The sequence below is a fragment of the Neoarius graeffei genome, chromosome 9, assembly GCF_027579695.1.
Source record: "Neoarius graeffei isolate fNeoGra1 chromosome 9, fNeoGra1.pri, whole genome shotgun sequence".
Lineage (NCBI taxonomy): Eukaryota > Metazoa > Chordata > Actinopteri > Siluriformes > Ariidae > Neoarius > Neoarius graeffei.
In genome coordinates this window covers 62,845,909-62,863,240 of record NC_083577.1, presented here as the reverse complement: position 1 = coordinate 62,863,240, position 17,332 = coordinate 62,845,909, and the positions used below count along the sequence as shown (strand labels likewise).

The 17,332-nt window shown below is 45.0% G+C and overlaps 1 protein-coding gene across 3 annotated transcripts in view; it reads left to right on the top strand.

Annotated features, from left to right (window-relative positions):
• LOC132891310 (disintegrin and metalloproteinase domain-containing protein 23) overlaps positions 1 to 17,332 on the top strand; it is a 60,464-nt gene that overhangs the window by 27,226 nt on the left and 15,906 nt on the right. For all 3 annotated transcript variants that reach the window (XM_060928809.1, XM_060928808.1, XM_060928807.1), the window contains exons 12-19: positions 3,924 to 4,008; positions 4,195 to 4,285; positions 4,406 to 4,457; positions 4,882 to 4,981; positions 15,158 to 15,229; positions 15,400 to 15,486; positions 15,674 to 15,754; positions 16,143 to 16,193. In XM_060928809.1, coding sequence (XP_060784792.1) covers positions 3,924 to 4,008; positions 4,195 to 4,285; positions 4,406 to 4,457; positions 4,882 to 4,981; positions 15,158 to 15,229; positions 15,400 to 15,486; positions 15,674 to 15,754; positions 16,143 to 16,193 — 619 coding nt within the window. The remainder of the gene's footprint in view (positions 1 to 3,923; positions 4,009 to 4,194; positions 4,286 to 4,405; positions 4,458 to 4,881; positions 4,982 to 15,157; positions 15,230 to 15,399; positions 15,487 to 15,673; positions 15,755 to 16,142; positions 16,194 to 17,332) is intronic.

Here is a 17,332-nt window from a genome sequence, read left to right as displayed (position 1 = left end):
CATTACTGTAAATAATAATGTCGTCCAAGTAGGCAGCCGCGTGGGGGCAGAGGATCTTCACGAACCACCTTTTTTTGCATTCAGGCAGTCTGTAAAGGTGGCTGCGCACTACTACGCTCGGGGGCATCTCAATGTGGTGTTCTATGAGGTGGGTGCGGCCGGGCAGTGGCGAGAACACGTCAGAAAATTCTGTTTGCAACTGGGCGACCTCCGTGAGCTGGGTCGGGGAGAGGTGGTCTCCACAGGGGACCGGAGCAGTGGGCGATGTCAATTTTCTTTTTTGAACCTCCGGCCCCAGCTCTGCCTTCTCCGACACCAACGCCATGGGGACCTCCTTGTTCCAAAGTTTTAGTAGATTGAGGTGGTATATCTGTAACGCCCCACCCCTGTCTGTTCACCTCACCTCATAGTCGACGTCCCCGACTCGCCGTGTGACCTCAAAGGGTCCTTGCCACCTGGCGATCAATTTGGAGCTCGACGTGGGCAACAACACAAGTACTTTATCTCCTGGTGTGAATTCCCTAAGGCGCGTGCCCCTGTCGTACAGACGGACTTGACGTTCTTGGGCCTGCCGCAAATTCTTCTGGGTTAGGTGTGTGAGTGTGTGGAGTTTGGCGCACAGGTCGATTAACGTATTGAATTTCGTTTTTACTGGTCGAAGGTCCCCCTCCCAATTTTCCCGTAGCACATCCAGAATGCCATGCGGCTTACGCCTGTATAATAATTCGAATGGGGAGAACCCCGTGGAGGCTTGTGGGACCTCTCGCACTGCGAATAACAGGGGCTCAAGCCATTTATCCCAGTTGCATGTGTCTTTTGCTTACAAATTTTCTAATTATGGTTTTGAGGGTGCGATTAAACCGTTCGACTAAGCCATCCTTTTGTGGGTGATACATGCTGGTGTGGATAGGCTTAATTCCCAGTAACCCATACGGTTCGCGCAGTGTGCGTGACATAAACGTAGTGCCTTGATCAGTCAGAATCTCTTCGGGGATTCCGACTCGGGAGATGATGCAGAAGAGTGCTTCTGCAATACTATGTGCTGAGATATTGCGAAGAGGCACTGCTTCCGGATATCGCGTTGCATAGTCCACCAGAACTAAAATAAAGCGATACCCTCGTGTTGACCGATCTAATGGCCCAACGAGATCCATCCCAATTCTTTCAAACGGGGTCTCGATTAATGGCAGAGGGCGCAAAGGCGCTTTTGGAATGGCTGCGGGATTTACTACCTGGCATTCGCGGCACGCCGTGCACCACCTACGGACATCGCCACGAATCCCTGGCCAATAGAACCGGACCATTATTCGGGCTAGTGTCTTATCCTGCCCCAAGTGTCCGGCCATGGGATTAAAGTGAGCCGCCTGGAATATACATTCCCGGCGGCTCTTTGGGATTAAAAGCTGTGTTATTTGTTCCTTAGTTTGAGTGTCCTGCGTCACTCGGTATAATCTATCCTTAATAATGGAGAAATAGGGGAAGGACTGGGTGGCATCTGGCTGAAGAGTTTGACCATCGATTACTCTCACTTGGTCAAACGCATACCGCAGAGTCTCGTCTCACGACTGCTCTAACGGGAAATCCGCGAGGGATTCCCCGAGAGAGGGAGGAGGAGCCTGCTGCTCCTCACTCTGATGCGGTGATGACATGGACGGCTCTGTAACAGCTGCTCCCGCCAATGCCACTCTGGGACCTCCCCCCACTGAACTATGGCAGACCCCACTCTTCACTAAATGCGTCATTAATTCCCGAAATCCCGGCCAATCAGTCCCCAAAATTATCGAGTGGGTAAGGCGAGGATTAACCGCCACCTTTACTCTAAATTTTTCCCCTCGAAATAGAATGTGGACCAACACTAAAGGGTAGTTGTGAACATCCCCATGCACACACAACACCTTCACCAATTGTGCTCTTCCCAATGCCTCATCTTGCACCAGGCTTTGGTGGATTGAGCTCACCTGAGGGGGGGAGACACAGACAAGGAAGTAGGAAACAGTAGGGCACCGCGGGTGCAGCGGGCCGGCTGGGGTGGAGCCGGCCTCTGCGGTGGGGGAATGGGGCGAGGACAAGGAACAGAGGGAGAGAGAGAAGAGAGGGGAGAAGGGGAGACACGCTGTCCTGCCGTCGGAATGGCCACCATATGGTCCTCTGCCAGCTCGATGGCCTGATCCAGCGACGCCGGGCGATGGCACTGGACCCACTCCGCTGTTCCTTCCGGAAGTCAGGCGACGAATTGTTCCAGCGCCACCATATCGATGATTCCCTCGTTGTCGCGGTTGTTGGCCCTCAGCCACCACTGACAGGGGTCCCGGAGTTGCTGGCCAAATGCGAACGGCCAGCCGACCTCCTCCAGGCGCAGCGCGCGGAAGCGCTGCTGTTGTTGTTCCGGGGTGCGCCCCATGCGTTGGAGGACGGCCCTGCGGAGGTCCGCGTAGACCAGCCGGCTGTCGGCGGGGAGCTGTAGCATGGCCAGCTGCACCTCGCCCTATTCCACCGGCCAACCCCACGCCTCTGCTGCCTGCTCAAAAAGAGTGAGGAAGGCTTCGGGGTCGTCATGCGGACCCATCTTCATTAGGGTGAGGTGGGGAGGGTCCATGGCGGTGGTGGACCCTGCCGACGCGAGCAGGTGCCGGAACGCCTGGCAATCTTCCTGTTGCGCCAGCACCAGGGCTTCGAACCATTGTTCCTGCTCCTTCCGGAGGACGATCTGCGCCTGGTGCTGGCTGTGTTGGGCCGTGGTGAGGGCATGGACCAGGTCCTTGAAGGGGGAGGACTCCATGTGGCCGTTCCCTTCTGCACTCGACCCGGGTTTCGGCACCACTGTGGTATCTGACCAGGTGGGTGGAGCACAGAAGCACGGCAGGCTAGAACTGAGATCACAAAACTCTTTATTTTTTCGCTTTTCAGCTTTCCACACTCTCCTAGCCATACATGCATACACACAAGTGTTCTGGTTGAGGAGAGAGCTCCCTTTCTCTGCTCTCTCTCTCTCCTTTTAAAGGGTGCAGTCACTGGGGAAGACACACAAACACAGGTTAATTCCAATCAGGTGCAATGATTCCACCACTTACCTTCCCTGACTCCGCCCTCCATTCACAGACCGATGCTTGGCCACACCCCCGCTGCCACAATATATATGTGTGTGTGTGTGTGTGTGTGTGTGTGTGTGTGTGTGTGTGTTTTCCTTTATATTATTAACTTTGTGCATGTAGACTTTAATCTTCAAGGTGCTGGACCACCACAAGCCTCCAGGACAGCTTCAATATGCCTTGACATAGATTTAACAAGTCTCTGGAATGGTACTGGAGGGATAAACATCATTTTTCATTCAAAAAAAGTCCTTCAGTTCACTGTAAAAAAACATTAACTTTAAAAAGTGAGTAACCTGGTTGCCTTAAAATTTTGAGTTCACTGAAACTCCTATAGTAAGTTCACATAATGCGACTTGATTGCCTCATTGTGCTCATCTTACTGTACGAGTTTTAATGAACTCAATTTTAGGGCAACCAGTTTACTCACTTTTTTTTTTAAGTTTAAAAAAACAAATAATTTTTCACAGTGTTGGTGTTTTGATGATGCTGGTAGAGAACCTCGTTGCTGAAAACTTTCCTGCGAAAGCCAGAACATATTTATATAATTTTCATCCTCATCAAACTATTCAATGATCCCTTGTGACCTGTGGATGTGGACATTGTCATACTAGAAGAGACCACTCCCATCTGGATAGAAATGTTTTTTTCTTGGATAAAGGTCATATCCGTCAGAATAACTTTGTAAAGATTTTTAGTGAAAGGGTGGAGAGGATCTAGACCAGCAAGTGCTTCCCATAGTATAACAGAGGCATATTTTTTCTTTGTATGTAGTCATACATTGTCATAGAGTGGGTCTTTTTTTTTTTTGTGTGTGTGTGTGTGTGTCTACAGTAATGTGACATTTCACTACCGTCAGAGCAGCGCTGCATTCTTCGGAGGCATGTGTTCACTCAGCCGTGGGGTTGGAGTGAACGAGGTGAGAAAGTCAAACAGCCTTTTGATTATGGATTAATTTAAAACTACAGTTTGGGGTTCTGCGATATCTGATTGATAATAGAGTGCAGCAATTCAGTGCAATATACATAATTGTGTATGCAAAGGTATGGATCCTAAAGTGTGTAATATAATAAATTTTTCTTGTATGTTTATGTATAATGTGTAGTATGGATCAGCATGGACTGTAGCTGTCTCACTGTCCCAGAGTCTGGCTCAGAACTTAGGCATTCAATGGGATCCTGCAAATGGCAGGAATAGTATGTACACACAGACACAGACTTTTAAGTTATAAAACCATACTTTTGTAAATTTTTACTGAGTTATATTTCATATTAAGGTTCTGCCACTGTGTGTGTTGCATGTGCTTTCTGTCTCAGAGGAGTGTGGCTGTGTTGACTCGTGGGTAGGCTGCATCATGGAGGACACAGGGTGAGAGTTTAATTTACTGCTTTTCACACACATTTTCACACCTGGGGTTATAATGACAGGATATGGTGTCTGAGGGGGTTCATAAACACCATTGTTGTTATTTTAGATGCATCATAATTATTTAGATATTCCACAAAGTGTTTATCCCTTTTCCCCAACACATAATTGCCTGTGGGTATTCTGTGATGACAGGGTTTGATTGTTTAACCAGGTGGTTCAGAGACCATCAGCATGTTTAGCATCAGGAAGTAGGTATCAAAGCATAATAAATCTCACTGTGCTTACAGTTTTAACAGCCCTGTTAATGATGTGGTACACTCCTAATAATATCTCTCAGACGATTGATTTCATATTTACACAATTTTTTTGCTTTTTATTTCCTTTCTGGCGCTGACTCTCAATCTCGCGCTCTCCTCTGCTGCAGAGTGCAGTACCCACGGAGGTTTTCAAAGTGTAGTATTTCAGACTATAAAGAGTTCCTATGGAAAGGTGGAGGATCATGCCTCTTCAACAGGCCCAACAAGGTAAGAGGCGATCACTCAGCCAGCTGCTTTCAGTGTATCTTCATTCCATCCGTAATGAGTGTATGCATAAAGAGTTGTGTGCATAAACAATTATCGTGCATTATAAATCTGGTATTACACACCATCACAGTACATTGATATGGCACTGAATCACTTGCCTTGCCGACAGTAGCTCTTTTTGAAAGCGTGTGACTCATGAAAGCAAATTCAGCTGACCAGAGTTGTGAGCAAAACAGAGCTTCGAATAGGCTAGGGGTGTGTTCACAATGCTGGGCATCAACAGTATAACACCACTGCTGAAAAAAATTGTCCTATATTAATAAAAATGTTTTTTTTTTTTTTTTTTTAAGTATATACCTAATGGAAACGAAAAATATAAGTGGTCAAACAATATTTCTGCTAATGTAGTATATACAATTACATTTTATTTTTCAATTCAGTTTTATTTGTATATCGTTATCAGATTGTACATATCAGTTAGCCTGGGCCCGCCCATCCTAAGCGTGACGCAACATGAGGGCCTGTTGCGAGCTTAGTCTGGCCAGGCAAGCTATCTACAGCTCTTCCAAGCTCCGGAAAAATCGCGAGCCAATCAACTTTGAGCATCTCCAACGGCCCTGGGTAGAGGCGTGTTCAAGGCAGTGACGTAGTAGAACTGCGACCGGAAGCCATAGATTGTTTACAGAATCATGCTGTATTGAAAGCATTCAACGGGAAGTTCTCATTGAAAATGGAGCAAAGAGCAGCCCTGGAGGTATTTATTGAAAGGAAGGACGTTTTCGCCTTGCTCCTGACCGGCTTCGGTAAGAGTTTAATCTACCAGTTAGCCCCACTAGTAGCCAAATCAATGGTTCTCAGCGAGAATCCTATCGTCGCGTCACATACGTCAGAGGAAAGAGTGATGTGATTGGTTTAAGCTTCGTCACAGCCTTTTCTGGCTTCGACCAGTAGCAAACTGATGCATTTCAGGGAGGCGGGTCAACCACAGGCTCTGGGAAACGGTTGGGCTTAATATCTTGGCCAGACCAATAGCTCGTAGAGCTTTGCAGTTGCGTTAGCCAGACTACATATCAGTAGCCTTTGATTTAAAATGGCTCCAAAATTGCCATTCTGTGTCAGAATAATTATCATTTTCCTGTGCAGCTGTGCACATGTACATTGGATTCAAGCATATAATTTTAGCTTATTTAGGATCTAGGAAAGCATTTGGTCAGTGTTTAGTTAATAGCTCGTTTAACACCAAAGCATTGGGCTGAAGACCGTATAAAACTCCCTTTTTTTTTTCTTTTTCTTTATTATTATTATTATTATTATTATCAGGGGTTTTCAAAGTGTGGGAGAGTCAGCCCCCCCCAGAGAGCTAATAAACAACAGCGCCCCCCCCCCCCCACACACACACACACACAATTTTTGTTGTTGCTATACTTAATGTTCCATTCGTATTTAAAAAAAATGGTTGTTGTACACATTTTCATTTTTTTCTTTTACACATTTTAAACATCTGTGCTTTTTGAAAACATCTTTTTTTTTTACACATTTAAAACATGAGTTTTTTTAAAACCTCTTTTTTTTTTACACATTTTAAACATCTGTGCTTTTTAAAAGATCTTTTTTTTTTTTTTTACACATTTTAAACGTCTGTGCTTTTTTTAAAAGCATCTTGTTTTACACATTTTAAACATCTCATAGCATCGTTAGCTAGCACCTCTTGGCAGACAACACACTGTGGCAGTGGAGCATCTTCAGATCCAGTCCATGAAAATCCAAACTTTAAATAATCGTGGTCATACTTCCTTCTTTTTTTGCTTGTCCCAGACTCTGTCTCCTCACTCACTGTAGCTTTAGGTACTAAAAATCGATCCATTTTGTCTCTGGCAAAGGCTAGCTGAAGTTCGCTAAATGTCCGCAATAGTAACTTATTCTGGTTTATTTTTCCTCACATTGCGCCCCCGCTGAAGAACTCTGGTGCCCCCTAGGGGAGGCACACCCCACACTTTGAAAAGCCCTGATTATTATTATTATTATTATTATTATTTTTTTTTTAGAAGCAGGTTTATAATTGCACTAACTGTGAAATTTAACCACTCGTATCAAGAAGTGAAATGATTTATCCAGGCTACAGTGATCCTGTAGCACTACAACCTAATCAGAAACTATCTGGTCAGGAGAAGGTCCTATAGTAGGTAAATTGAGTGAATGTCTGTGGCGGATAGACATTTTGTGGAATGAAAACAGTAAAATCTTTATGGCAACCACATTAATCAGATTTTGCTAATGATGCTGTTTATACAAGTAGATTATCATTAGCTCTTTCTACCATTAAGTCAGCATTACAAGTGCATACACTAGTGAGGAGCTGTGTGCCACGTTACAGACGGATACTGTGGGATGGAAAAAAATATTACCTATACTGAAAGGCTTGTTAAGAAGTAATATGTCATTATTATGAGCTATAAGTATTACCGGTCACACTATATCAAATGTTAGATTAGATTAGATTAGATTAGATTAGACTAGATTAGATTAGATTAGATAAAACTTTATTGATCCCTTTGGGAAAGTTCCCTCAGGGAAATTAAGATTCCAGCAGCATCATTACAGATAAACAGAGAAAAGAAATAGAGAAAACTTCTAGATAAATTAAAATAAATTAAGTATTTACATATACAAATATATAAAAAGAATAAGATATGGGGAAGGGGGGGGGGGGGGGAAGGCAGATATCACCATTCTCAATGATAACCTTGGAACTATTTAATGGCATAGTCCACAGATTATATACAAATTTTGTCATTTTTGTGCCCCTTGGTGAATCTGCTTCTAGTTCTTAAAATTTTAACAGAAGTATGAACTATCATACATCATTACAAAGTAGAGGTATTTCTGAATCTCCGTGGAGATATAAAAGGACCAAAAGTCAGTATATACCTGAGGGAATATAATGTATTCCCAAAAATGTTTTTAATACAGAGGTCATTTTACAGATGATAATAAAAAATTTGCAAAGGGCAGCTCCAACATACCCTAGTGCTAGATTTGTTTTCTCAGACTGGTGTTGTCAATTAATCAGATGCATATCCAATAGAAAAATATATATTTAATTTAGGGCGGCAAGGTGTTGTAGTGGTTAGCGCTGTCGCCTCACAGCAAGAAGGTCCGGGTTCGAGCCCTGTGGCCGGCGAGGGCCTTTCTGTGCAGAGTTTGCATGTTCTCCCCGTGTCTGCGTGGGTTTCTTCCGGGTGCCCTGGTTTCCCCCACAGTCCAAAGACATGCAGGTTAGGTTAACTGGTGACTCTAAATTGACCGTAGGTGTGAATGTGAGTGTGAATGGTTGTCTGTGTCTATGTGTCAGCCCTGTGATGACCTGGCGACTTGTCCAGGGTGTACCCCACCTTTCGCCCATAGTCAGCTGAGATAAGCTCCAGCTTGCCTGCGACCCTGTAGAACAGGATAAAGCGGCTAGAGATAATGAGATGAGATGATGAGAAACATGTATAATGCTTATACGTATATAAACGTATTAAGCGTATATACTAGCTTAAAACCTGGTAATTGGGTTCTGATGCCCAGCATTGTGAACATGCTCTTAGCTATACTGTAGCTTTTGGTTTATAATACTGTAGCTTTTTGGTGTATATAACACACACACACACACACACACACACACACACACACACACGCTTGTACATATACTATATATACACACACTTCAAAAGGGTAATGGAAAATCCAATACAACTATTATTAATCTTCAAACTTGTATTTCATTGATTTTTCAGTATATAACTTTGCACTAAGCATAACACCACATTTTTAAACAATCTGTATGTGGGTGGCAGAGCAGTGTTTGTGGGGTGGCATCATTGCAAGCTCACAGCTCTAGGGTTCAGTCTCAGTTCAATCCTAAACTCAGTTTAATTTCTGGTTACTGTATATATGGCCATAGTACTGTGTATATATACCAAAGACCATCATAAAAATGGTGCCTACTGCCATCTGGCAAGGCACGTTGCAATACAGGTGCGAGTAGGGAGTTAAACTCTCGTGGTTACCAGAGGACTAGTTCCCCACTGTAACCTTAGCTATGTAATATAGGCTAGAGGCAGAGGGCTACGAAACGGAGATCAGTGCCGCCAAACGTGCCATGAATGGTTCAGGAAGGACTTTGACTTTTGTACAGTATATATGGGGTTTTGCATGTTCTCTCTGTGTCTGTTTCCTTCTGCATAGGTGGATTGGCAACTCTAAGTTACCCCTAAGTAGAAGAAGCCTTTATTTGTCACATGTACACAAGCACAGCAAAATTCCTCCTCTGCATTTAACTCCTCTGAAGCAGTGAACACATGCATGCACACACACAAGTGAGCAATGAGCACATACACATACCCAGAGCAGTGGGTGGCTATACTACAATGCCCAGGGAGCAGTTGGGGGTTGGGTTCCTGCTCAAGGGCACTTCAGCCATGATGCAGAGGGCGGGGAAATTGCTGTTCATTCACTCAACTCCCCTCACATTTTTCCTGCCGGTCCCGGGAATTAGGCCCAAGGCTGCTTCTCTAACCTTCAGGCCATGGCTGACCCCGAGTATGAATAGACTGGTGATTGAAAGGTGTGTCATCAGGGTGTCTTCCCAGCGTTTCCAGGATAGACTCTGGATCCATCATGACCCTGACCAGGATAAAGCACTTACTGAAAAAATAAATCAAAATGATTGTGCGGGCGGCACGGTGGTGTAGTGGTTAGCGCTGTCGCCTCACAGCAAGAAGGTCCTGGGTTCGAGCCCCGGGGCCGGCGAGGGCCTTTCTGTGTGGAGTTTGCATGTTCTCCCCATGTCCGCGTGGGTTTCCTCCGGGTGCTCCGGTTTCCCCCACAGTCCAAAGACATGCAGGTTAGGTTAACTGGTGACTGTAAATTGACCGTAGGTGTGAATGTGAGTGTGAATGGTTGTCTGTGTCTATGTGTCAGCCCTGTGATGACCTGTCGACTTGTCCAGGGTGTACCCCACCTTTCGCCCATAGTCAGCTGGGATAAGCTCCAGCTTGCCTGCGACCCTGTAGAACAGGATAAAGCGGCTAGAGATAATGAGATGAGATGATGAGAAACATGTATAATGCTTATACGTATATAAACGTATTAAGCGTATATACTAGCTTAAAACCTGGTAATTGGGTTCTGATGCCCAGCATTGTGAACATGCTCTTAGCTATACTGTAGCTTTTGGTTTATAATACTGTAGCTTTTTGGTGTATATAACACACACACACACACACACACACACACGCTTGTACATATACTATATATACACACACTTCAAAAGGGTAATGGAAAATCCAATACAACTATTATTAATTTTCAAACTTGTATTTCATTGATTTTTCAGTATATAACTTTGCACTAAGCATAACACCACATTTTTAAACAATCTGTATGTGGGTGGCAGAGCAGTGTTTGTGGGGTGGCATCATTGCAAGCTCACAGCTCTAGGGTTCAGTCTCAGTTCAATCCTAAACTCAGTTTAATTTCTGGTTACTGTATATATGGCCATAGTACTGTGTATATATACCAAAGACCATCATAAAAATGGTGCCTACTGCCATCTGGCAAGGCACGTTGCAATACAGGTGCGAGTAGGGAGTTAAACTCTCGTGGTTACCAGAGGACTAGTTCCCCACTGTAACCTTAGCTATGTAATATAGGCTAGAGGCAGAGGGCTACGAAACGGAGATCAGTGCCGCCAAACGTGCCATGAATGGTTCAGGAAGGACTTTGACTTTTGTACAGTATATATGGGGTTTTGCATGTTCTCTCTGTGTCTGTTTCCTTCTACATAGGTGGATTGGCAACTCTAAGTTACCCCTAAGTAGAAGAAGCCTTTATTTGTCACATGTACACAAGCACAGCAAAATTCCTCCTCTGCATTTAACTCCTCTGAAGCAGTGAACACATGCATGCACACACACAAGTGAGCAATGAGCACATACACATACCCAGAGCAGTGGGTGGCTATACTACAATGCCCAGGGAGCAGTTGGGGGTTGGGTTCCTGCTCAAGGGCACTTCAGCCATGATGCAGAGGGCGGGGAAATTGCTGTTCATTCACTCAACTCCCCTCACATTTTTCCTGCCGGTCCCGGGAATTAGGCCCAAGGCTGCTTCTCTAACCTTCAGGCCATGGCTGACCCCAAGTATGAATAGACTGGTGATTGAAAGGTGTGTCATCAGGGTGTCTTCCCAGCGTTTCCAGGATAGACTCTGGATCCATCATGACCCTGACCAGGATAAAGCACTTACTGAAAAAATAAATCAAAATGATTGTGCGGGCGGCACGGTGGTGTAGTGGTTAGCGCTGTCGCCTCACAGCAAGAAGGTCCTGGGTTCGAGCCCCGGGGCCGGCGAGGGCCTTTCTGTGTGGAGTTTGCATGTTCTCCCCATGTCCGCGTGGGTTTCCTCCGGGTGCTCCGGTTTCCCCCACAGTCCAAAGACATGCAGGTTAGGTTAACTGGTGACTCTAAATTGACCGTAGGTGTGAATGTGAGTGTGAATGGTTGTCTGTGTCTTTGTGTCAGCCCTGTGATGACCTGGCGACTTGTCCAGGGTGTACCCCGCCTTTCGCCCGTAGTCAGCTGGGATAGGCTCCAGCTTGCCTGCGACCCTGTAGAAGGATAAAGCGGCTAGAGATAATGAGATGATGAAAATGATTGTGCATCGCCCAGCAAATTGACTTCTTATTTGCATCAAGTGAGAAATCCTCAACTTTTTCCTCTATCACTGCCTGCTTGTTTCCTCATTTCTCTGACCATGATGGGAAATGATTCATAGAACACTTTTTTGCAGCTCAGGGAAATGAGGAATAGGAGACAGGCTTGTGACAGCTCAAGGTGTATTTTATTCTCAGCTTTAGATTCACTTTTTAGCAACTTTACTCAACGCACTCTAGGCTCACATATGTACACACACACGTGGTGCTGGGTTGCTCAGCTCTCGCGCTCTTTTTCCCTGAAAAAAACACAAGAGACACACTAGTCCAACACAGGTGAAACTCCTCACACATAACCTGCTGGTTCTACTTGCCTCCTCTCTGTCCACAGCTGATGCTCAACCATACCCTGGCTGCCACAATTGGGAAGTGAGACAACAACCATTCACTGTTGCCCCTTTTCCACCAAAGCAGTTCCAGGGCTGGTTCAGGGCCAGTGCTTAGTTTGGAACCGGGTTTTCTGTTTCCACTGACAAAGAACTGGCTCTGGGGCCAGAAAAACCGGTTCCAGGCTAGCACCAACTCTCTGCTGGGCCAGAGGAAAGAACCGCTTACGTCAGCGGGGGGGGGCGGAGTTGTTAAGACCGACAACAATAACAAGACCGCGAAAGGTTGCCATTTTTAAGCGACGAGAAGCAGCAGCTGTACAAACGTGAAGTCATCCATTATTATTATTGTTGTTGTTGTTGTTGCTGCTGCTTCTTCCTTGTTTTGCTTTGATATTCGCGCCAAGGTTTATGTAAACGTAGCACCGTAACTGACGTATACAGCGCCGTAACTGACGTATACAGCGACGTAATGACGCATACAGTGACGTAATGACGTGGCTCCGCTTAGCACCACGAGCTATGGAAAAGCAAACTGGTTCTCAGCTGGCTCGCAAGTTGAACGAGTTGTGAACCAGCACCAGCACTGGTCCCGAACCAGCCCTGGAACTGATTTGGTGGAAAAGGGGTATGTGTAGCAGAACAAATGCATCATCAAACATTCCTTTGATTTAAAGTGATTAGAGGAAGAGGAAAGCATCACATATTACATTGCTTACATTTATATTTGGAAACTGTTTAATTATAAATTTGTAATTATACTACATGACTTGGGCGGCACGGTGGCGTAGTGGTTAGTGCTGTCGCCTCACAGCAAGAAGGTCCGGGTTCGAGCCCCATGGCCAGCGAGGGCCTTTCTGTATGGAGTTTGCATGTTCTCCCCGTGTCCGTGTGGGTTTCCTCCGGGTGCTCCGGTTTCCCCCACAGTCCAAAGACATGCAGGTTAGGTTAACTGGTGACTCTAAATTGACCGTAGGTGTGAATGTGAGTGTGAATGGTTGTCTGTTTCTGTGTGTCAGCCCTGTGATGACCTGGCGGCTTGTCCACCGCCTTTTGCCCGTAGTCAGCTGGGATAGGCTCCAGCTTGCCTGCGACCCTGTAGAACAGGATAAAGCGGCTAGAGATAATGAGATGAGACTACATGACTTTTCTCTTCTATTAAGCTGGGCTGCAAATAACACATTTTAATATAATAAATCAGCAAAAGGGAATCCACCTTGCCACCAAGCTGAAGGTATACAATGCAGTCGTCATTGCTGTATGGATGCGAGACATGGACCCTCTACCGACGATACTTCGAGCGCCTGGAACAGTTCTACACTCGATCTCTCAGATCAGTCATGCGCATTTTCTGGCAAGATCACATCACAAACCTCGAAGTCCTGAAAAGAGCCAACACAATTAGTATAGAATCAAAAATCCTGAAGACTCTGCTCCATTGGTCTGGCCACATCATCCGTATGAAAGAAAACAGAATCCCCAGACAGCTTTTCTATGGTGAACTGGCTCAAGGAAAATGGAAGAGAGGGCAACCAAGGAAAAGATCTGACAATCTGAAAGCCCATGTGGCTTGGACAAACCTCGATTCAACTCAGCTGGAGGTGGTGGCAGCTGACTGCAGTGGGTGGCACGCCATCGTTAAAGCAGCTGTCAAGATATTTGAAGAAGGCCGATGCCAGAGAGTCAATGCAGCGAGAGAGAGACAACATGCCAGAGCAGCTGCCCCGAACTACTTGAATGGACCCCCTTGCCCTGTATACGGCCAGATACGTGCATCAGACTTTGTCCTCAGAAGTCACATAGCGTATCCACTGCCCCGAGACACTCTGTTTGCACAACAGAAGTCTTCCTTGGCACCCGAGAGCAGGGGCGCAGATACGTTTTTTGAACTGGGGGGGACAAAAGCTGCCAGCAAACCAACCCCAACATGTGTTGTGCTTGGAACACTAGTTCCTCGCACAACTAGTTCCTAGGAAAACTAGTTTTAAAACCGCTAAGTTCCAACTGTTAAACATAGCGAGAGGCTGGGCTACGTGTGTGTGTGTAAAGTGTAAACCAGTGCATCCTGACTTTCTAACTATGCCTGTGTGTTGCGTGAGCGGCAGTCAGTCAACAACTCTTCGCAAAGTTTCCTTATGAAACAATATGCTCGCTGAAATTATGGCAGGGAACGCCAGATTAAACATTAAAACTGCCTTCTGAGCACTGTATCTACAGGCTACCACCGAAAGAAGGAGGCTACCAGAAAGGCATCTCTACTCCGTACGATTTTACTTTCACTACGACATTACTTTGAACAGACTATCAAAAAATTGCAAGGTGATATGATAAAGTAAGGCACAGTTTACTTACAGTCTTTTTTTTTAAAAAAAACGATAAAATCGTTTTCTGCCTTTTGGCACCCTTCATCATGCCGTGTTGGGGTCCTGAACTAGGAGGAGCTGTCCCCGATATGCCTGTCAAACTTGTTGTGGGTAACCATAGCAACCAAGCTCGAGCTCGCAACCTGTGCAGTCTGCACAGTTGCAACTATGTATGTGCTGCTGTGCACCTCAGTAAACCGAATGGTAATTAGTCTTTTGATTTTTCCGTGAGGTTTGCCTTATGCAAAGAAAGACAGCATAGACGTTTTTTCCTCCCTATAAGTGGGGGGGACCGAACGAGGTGAATTTAAATCTGGGTGGGACGAATCCCCCCCGTCCCCCCCTCTATCTGCGCCCGTGCCCGAGAGACAACTAAGAAGAAGATATATTAAATCTGTAACAGTCTTAGCAGCATGCCATTTAGAGAACAAAGGACTTGCTCAGCTCATGGCATTGGACATAATACACCGATGTGAGGCCTTGACCATCCCCCAAATCACCCCTAAACTATACCCCAACCTGCTTACAAACAAATTTTCCCTCAAAATGTTAGGATTATGATGCGTTTTGAATAATCAAAAGTTGTGAGCTTCAGAATAGAAATGCTGAATTATGAAGAAATGAGTAGCCCTTTACTACAAAATGTTCTGTATTTCTTCTTCATTGAGACGTGAGGTTGCAATATGTAATATGGCCTTTTCTTTTTTTTCCTTTTTTTTTCTCTGTGCAGCTGTTTGAGCCAACAGATTGTGGGAATGGCTACGTGGAGGTGGGAGAGGAGTGTGACTGCGGTGTAAGAGCTGTGAGTCATTGCTTTGCCATTGTAGGGAAAAATATTGCATTTTCAGGTAAAAGTAAGTGTTCTGTTTACTCCCTGTAGGGGAAATGCTGTGATAAATTTAAGTGGTTAATTTTTTGAAAATGGTCTTGATTTATAGTCTTGTTCCTCTTTTCCTTTTGTGTGTGTTGCAGGAATGCTACAAGGAATGCTGCAAAAAGTGCTCTTTGTCAAATGGTGCACACTGTAGTGATGGGCCTTGCTGCAACAGCACCTGTCTGGTGAGTCTGTTCAACAGACTCATGTAATCATACGATTAATTCTTCATTGTTTAGGGAAGATTCATTGCCTTTTTATTCTGTGTCTTTGTCTGAGTGGTTAAAAAATTTGAATGAATAAGATGCTTTCAAGGAAAAAATCTTCTCTATCTTTTACTCTCTCTGCATCTTCCTTCCCTCTCTCTTACAGTTTTACCCAAGAGGCTTCAGCTGTCGCTATGCAGTGAATGACTGTGATATTTCAGAGACCTGCTCAGGAGACTCTGGACAGGTTCGAGACAGCATGTGACATTCAGTGCTGTCTTCTTTTGATTAAATACCTGGTTCCGGTAACAGCTTCTCTGAACATAAAAATCCACAAAATGAAATAAAATATTTAAATGCTGATTTTATTGAATAGATGACCAGTGATATTAACCTTTTCAACTATCACCATTCAACACTCCTAGCATTTTCAACATGCTGCATAACACTCACTCCAGTAGGAACATTGTAAGACAGGAAATACACTTTACATATGCACACGCAGGACCAAGTGCTTATCTTCCAGCTCCATTAATGTGGCTTGTTCACAGTTCATGCAACTGCACTTTTTTCAGTTTTATCCATTAAGCCAGCAGAAGACATTCACTGAGGCTGATGTGTCTTTCTGTCTACAGTGCCCTCCAAACCTCCACAAACAGGATGGCTCATTGTGCCATCTTGACCAGGTATGACAAGCTATAGCATGTAATTTAAAAAAATGTATATATTTAATTACTTTTAAATATGGCGGCACGGTGGTGTAGTGGTTAGCACAGTCGCCTCACAACAAGAAGGCCCTGGGTTCGAGCTCAGCGGCCGGCGAGGGCTTTTCTGTGTGGAGTTTGCATGTTCTCCCCGTGTCTGCATGGGTTTCCTCCAGGTGCTCTGGTTTCCCCCACAGTCCAAAGACATGCAGGTTAAAGTGCATATCCTGGACCAAATTCGTTTTTTTTTTTTATATGAAAGTATGTCCCTTTACACACTCATCCAGAAGGGTAATTTTTCACAAGGCCATCTGTCTACAGCAGAAAAAAATAAAATCACAAAACGTGTCTGGAAATATCCCAAGGGAGTCTGGAGCCAGATTCGTGATGTTACCTGCGGAAGCGCCAGCAGGCTGCGAGAGCTTTGCACGGTTTCAGTGCACAGCCTGTGTAGACCAAGTTTAGCAGCTAGCGATTTTGCATTGAAATATGGAATTGTCACCTGAGCGCAATGTGGGAAACGATGAGTACTAATCCCATCAAGATTGGTGTTGCTACACCCTCCTACGATACATCTGTTAACCATTTTAATAATTACGTGACAACGTTGAAGAAATTTGCAGAAAACCACCAGGTCGTTTTCTCATAAACAAACCAGCGCTGACGTAGGATTCAGAGGGAGGCGTCCCGCACGTGACGTCACGAAAATCCATGTTTCCTGGGAAATCCAAACGCCAAGTTTTTTCAGAGGTGGACCAATTCGCCTCAAATGGCTTGATTTCAACTGAATTTTTCTGCTATTGCACAAGGTAAAAAAATTGCAGAGAATGCAGAATGTTACAGATATTTGACCAAAGTTTAATATAAAATAGGAGAATTACACTGATTTTGCTCCTGAATTTACCCGTGATATGCACTTTAAGTTAATTGGTGGCACTAAATTGACCGTAGGTGTGAATGTGAGTGTGAATGGTTGTCTGTGTCTATGTGTCAGCCCTGTGATGACCTGGTGACTTGTCCAGGGTGTACCCCGCCTTTCGCCCGTAGTCATCTGGGATAGGCTCCAGCTTGCCTGCGACCCTGTAGAACAGGATAAGCGGCTACAGATAATGGATGGATGG